The following is a 3,907-nucleotide window of genomic DNA, read 5'->3' as shown; positions in this document are numbered from 1 at the left end:
CTGTAGGATCAAGATGGCGACTGGTGGTATCACAGCAGAGTCAATTTTGGGTTCGATCATCCAGGGTCATCTGGAATGCTCCATCTGCCACACCCGTTACCAAGAACCCAAGATGCTGGACTGCTCACACAGTTTCTGTCTGAGATGCCTCCAAGAACTCAAAAAAAGCCAAAAACCAAAAGATGACAAGATAAGATGTCCACTGTGTCAGAGGGAAACCATCTTACCTGAAGGTGGAGTGGCAAAGTTGACCACCAACTACGGTCTCATTTCCTTGGTGGAGGAAGTCACCAAACAGGAACAGCTCTTGAAAGGTGAAGTGTCAAAGGTCATATGTCAAGCATGTGATGAAGAAAATGAAGCAATTTCTCACTGTGCAGACTGTGAGCTGCTTCTCTGTCAGGATTGTCAGAAAGCTCATCAACGTTTCAACGCAATGAAAAGTCACAAAATAACACCTCTTTCAGAAGCAAAACACCCCAAAGCCTCAAAGAAATCAGACTGTGAAATTCATACAAATCGTGAACTGTCCCTCTACTGCAATACTTGTGAGAAACTCATCTGCAAACAATGTGTGGCTACAAACCACAATGAAAACACACATTGCTTTTTTGATTTAGACACAGCTTTTGACATGTGCATGGAAGATGCTCATAAAGGGAATTTGAATTACAAGACAAAGACATCTGTCAAAATTGCCAGAAGCTGCCAAACTGTGCGCCAGAAACTGACAGCCAAGTTAGCTGAGACAAACAGTCAGATATCAAAAATTGTGCAGGAGAAACTTGGACAAATCAGACGCGAAGAAAAGCAATTGAGGATAAATGCTTTGGCAACGTACAGAAGAAAAGACAAGAGACTGGCAGAAATGGAGTTTGCAGAGCAGGCAAAGAAAATGGTTGGCAGTGAGACGACAAAGGCAAATAAACTTGAACTTTTGAAACTTAGACAAGACCTCTTGCATGACTACAGAGACGTAGTTGAGGAGCAAAGTGAAGATGTAACTCATGACATCTCATTCCTCAGCTTGAAGGAGAATCGTGAATCCGTTAGTCTTGGGAAACTGTTGACAGAAGAGAAATGGGCATTGGCGACCGAAATATCACAAGTCACCGGGAACTTCATTGCAGCCTTCTCCACAGGTGATATGGTGGTAGCAGACAACAACTCAAGGTCAATAACTAAACTCAGTCCAAATGGTGAAGTCTTATATGTCCTAAGTAGAAACACTGTAGAAGACTTTGTTGCTATGGCAGTAAATAAAGATGACCATCTTATTCTACTAACACAACATGCAGTTGAGTTTTTCAGCAAAGACTTTCAGCTCTTACACCAATTCAAAACACAATATTACCATGCCTTTCCAACAGGTCTTGCGGTAGATGACGACAACCTGATAGCACTGGCTTATAAAACCGGACAAGAATGTGTAAAATTATTCAGGCCTTCAGATGGATACTATATCAATTCACTTGAAGCTCCAAAGATAGACAAGCATTTCACCATCAGCAACAAGCAGTTCACCTACACCAACAGGGAGAAAAATCTCTTAGCAAGTGTTGATTTTCAGGGAAACAAGAGATTCGTAGTTGAACTTAAAGAAAACTTTACACCCCGTGGGGTGTGTTGTGACAAAGTTGGTGATATTTATATTTTAATGGTTCACGAACTGGCACAAAGTTGTCCAGAAATCCACAAATACAACATGAAGGGCAATTTCATCAAATCATTCAGCATCACATGGGATTCTGGACCTTGTGACATCACTTATACTCCAGACAATAAGTTAGCAGTGATTTGTACAGAGTGTGTACTGATATATCAAAGAGTGTAAAACAAGGCTTAACAAGACCAGGCAAGCTGGTCCCAGAAAGCATGAAGTTATTTCAATTGTTTCACAATGTCTATTCACTGGATCTGATACACTGTGCCCTCTGGAGACATGCACACAATAAGGAACAAAAGATACGTCTCCACAGGGCAATTTCTATAGATGAATACGTCTCCACAAGGTTATCATGAAATAGATATATGGACTTTACTCAAAAACTAGGAATTTCCAAGGTATGTGGATTAATTTGTCGCAAATGAAAGAGTTTTAGAAAAGGGAAAAAGTCCGAATTTCAGCCAAGGAAAGTCCGAATTTCAGCCAAGGAAATTAATTCTGGTTAAAATAAGAGCATTTTGAAACTACACTTTCAAACTCGAAAAACGTTACTACACGAGAACAAAAAATGTCTCCACAAGGATAAAAATTCACTGGTGTACACAATGAGCAGGACTTAGCCCGTTGAGGGGTAATTCTACACAATAGCAATAGCTCAATTAAGTCACAAATGACCAATGGTCGGTCGGACGGTCGGGCGGTGGGTCGGTGGGTATAAATATATAGAGAGATATCCTGCAAGTGAAAATTATTTATTTTTATAAAATTTCAGATTTCAAATAAAAACCTTACAGGTTTACTCAATAATCAAAGTACTCTGATGTAAGTGTCTGGAATCTTCAAGAAATGTCTCTCTGGCTTTCTCAAGTTCTACACAAGGGCGGATCCAGGGGGGCCCCTAAAATGCCCCCCCCCCCCCCATGGCCCCCCCCCCCCCCCAAAAAAAAAAACGAAACCAATTATTTTTTTTTTTTATGTGACATCGCAATAAAGGCAGGCAATGAGTACACCACCATCTTTTTCTTAAAAAAAACATTGGTTAAAATGGTCAGAAATTGCCTCAGATCGCACCACAGAGCATCTAGAATCCAAATTTTTTATGGGCCCCCCCCCCCCCCCCCAAATTGTGTTCTGGATCCGCCCTTGGTTGTACATGGGATGCCTGATCTTTATTTTTTTAACATGCGCTGTCTATCGGCTCCGTGCACCAAAGGAGGGCACATTTTTTCCACATTTGAGAGCCCCTTGGACGGGACACCGCGTGTGCGTACTGTACTGGTTTGTGTGCAAAGCATGCACAACTTATTTATCCTGAATAAGCACAAAGTTAAGCCATTGTATCTTTGCACGTGAGCGTCGGGCGTTGTCGGCACGCGAATACGTTTACTTGGTCTCCCAGACTAATCCCCCCCCCCCCAATAACATTGGATCATTCAAAATATGCAGTGGATGGACCGGAAACCAGTCTAGGTCTCCCCAACTCTCCTTTTCTGGCCGTTGAAGGGGTACTTGTGCACGGAGCCCATTAAGTGAAATTATAAGTTGTATTTCTGCTAAGCATCCATGCAATTGGGATTTGATCTCAAAATAATTTTTTTAATAACCTTTTATGTCTGAAAATGTTTATAAATTGGTCCATACCTGTAGGCTCAAGAAATCAGACAAGTTGTCAGAGTATCCAGAGAAACAACTTCATAATTCACAGCTGAAAACAATGAAATGACAGAGTATTCCATTGAGAACACGGAAAGATTTAAATATTCACCTTCTATACATACATGTAACATACTGTATATTTTTGTCCTGCAAGTAAATATAAACAATTGTTTAAAATTTAATAATTCTTTAAACTGAAGTGCTGGCTTTGTAGATGAAAAGAGCAAATAGAAACTTACCGGTGTTGTGGTCTGTGATCAGCAATGTCAGAAATATCTTGGCTAGGAGTTTGTCAAAGATTGGAGAAAAACTGAGGCTATAAGTAATTTATTATATTTTCATGGAAAATAGATTTTTTTTGAAGATGTTGTTTATTCGAGATGTACAATTAAGCCATTTGCAGTCAACAGTAGGCATTATTTTTAGTTTGAGAATTTTTATCTGAAAAATATCGCACGTGCATGAATTAGGTAACTAAATATCTGCATAAATTATGCAGGTCAAATATTTGCATATTATGTAAATGAAGTACCCAGCAGCAGAGAACATCAGCACAAATGAATAAACAGACTTTCTCGCAAGAGA

At 40.0% G+C, this 3,907-nt stretch overlaps 1 protein-coding gene across 1 annotated transcript; it reads left to right on the top strand.

Moving 5' to 3' along the window:
- Window positions 1-1,834, top strand: LOC119745025 (E3 ubiquitin-protein ligase TRIM71-like). Its single transcript, XM_038221249.1, has one exon. The coding sequence runs from the start codon at window positions 14-16 to the stop codon at window positions 1,832-1,834; it is 1,821 nt and encodes a 606-aa protein (XP_038077177.1). The 5' UTR covers window positions 1-13.
- The last annotated feature ends 2,073 nt before the right edge of the window (window positions 1,835-3,907 follow it).

This window comes from Patiria miniata, unplaced genomic scaffold, assembly GCF_015706575.1.
Source record: "Patiria miniata isolate m_02_andy unplaced genomic scaffold, ASM1570657v1 HiC_scaffold_7, whole genome shotgun sequence".
Taxonomy (NCBI): Eukaryota; Metazoa; Echinodermata; class Asteroidea; order Valvatida; family Asterinidae; genus Patiria; species Patiria miniata.
This window is presented reverse-complemented; position numbering and strand designations above follow the sequence as displayed.

Excerpts from the sequence above, each read along its gene's own strand:
- LOC119745025 (XM_038221249.1), top strand. The coding sequence starts at position 14 with ATGGCGACTGGTGGTATCACAGCAGAGTCAATTTTGGGTTCGATCATC.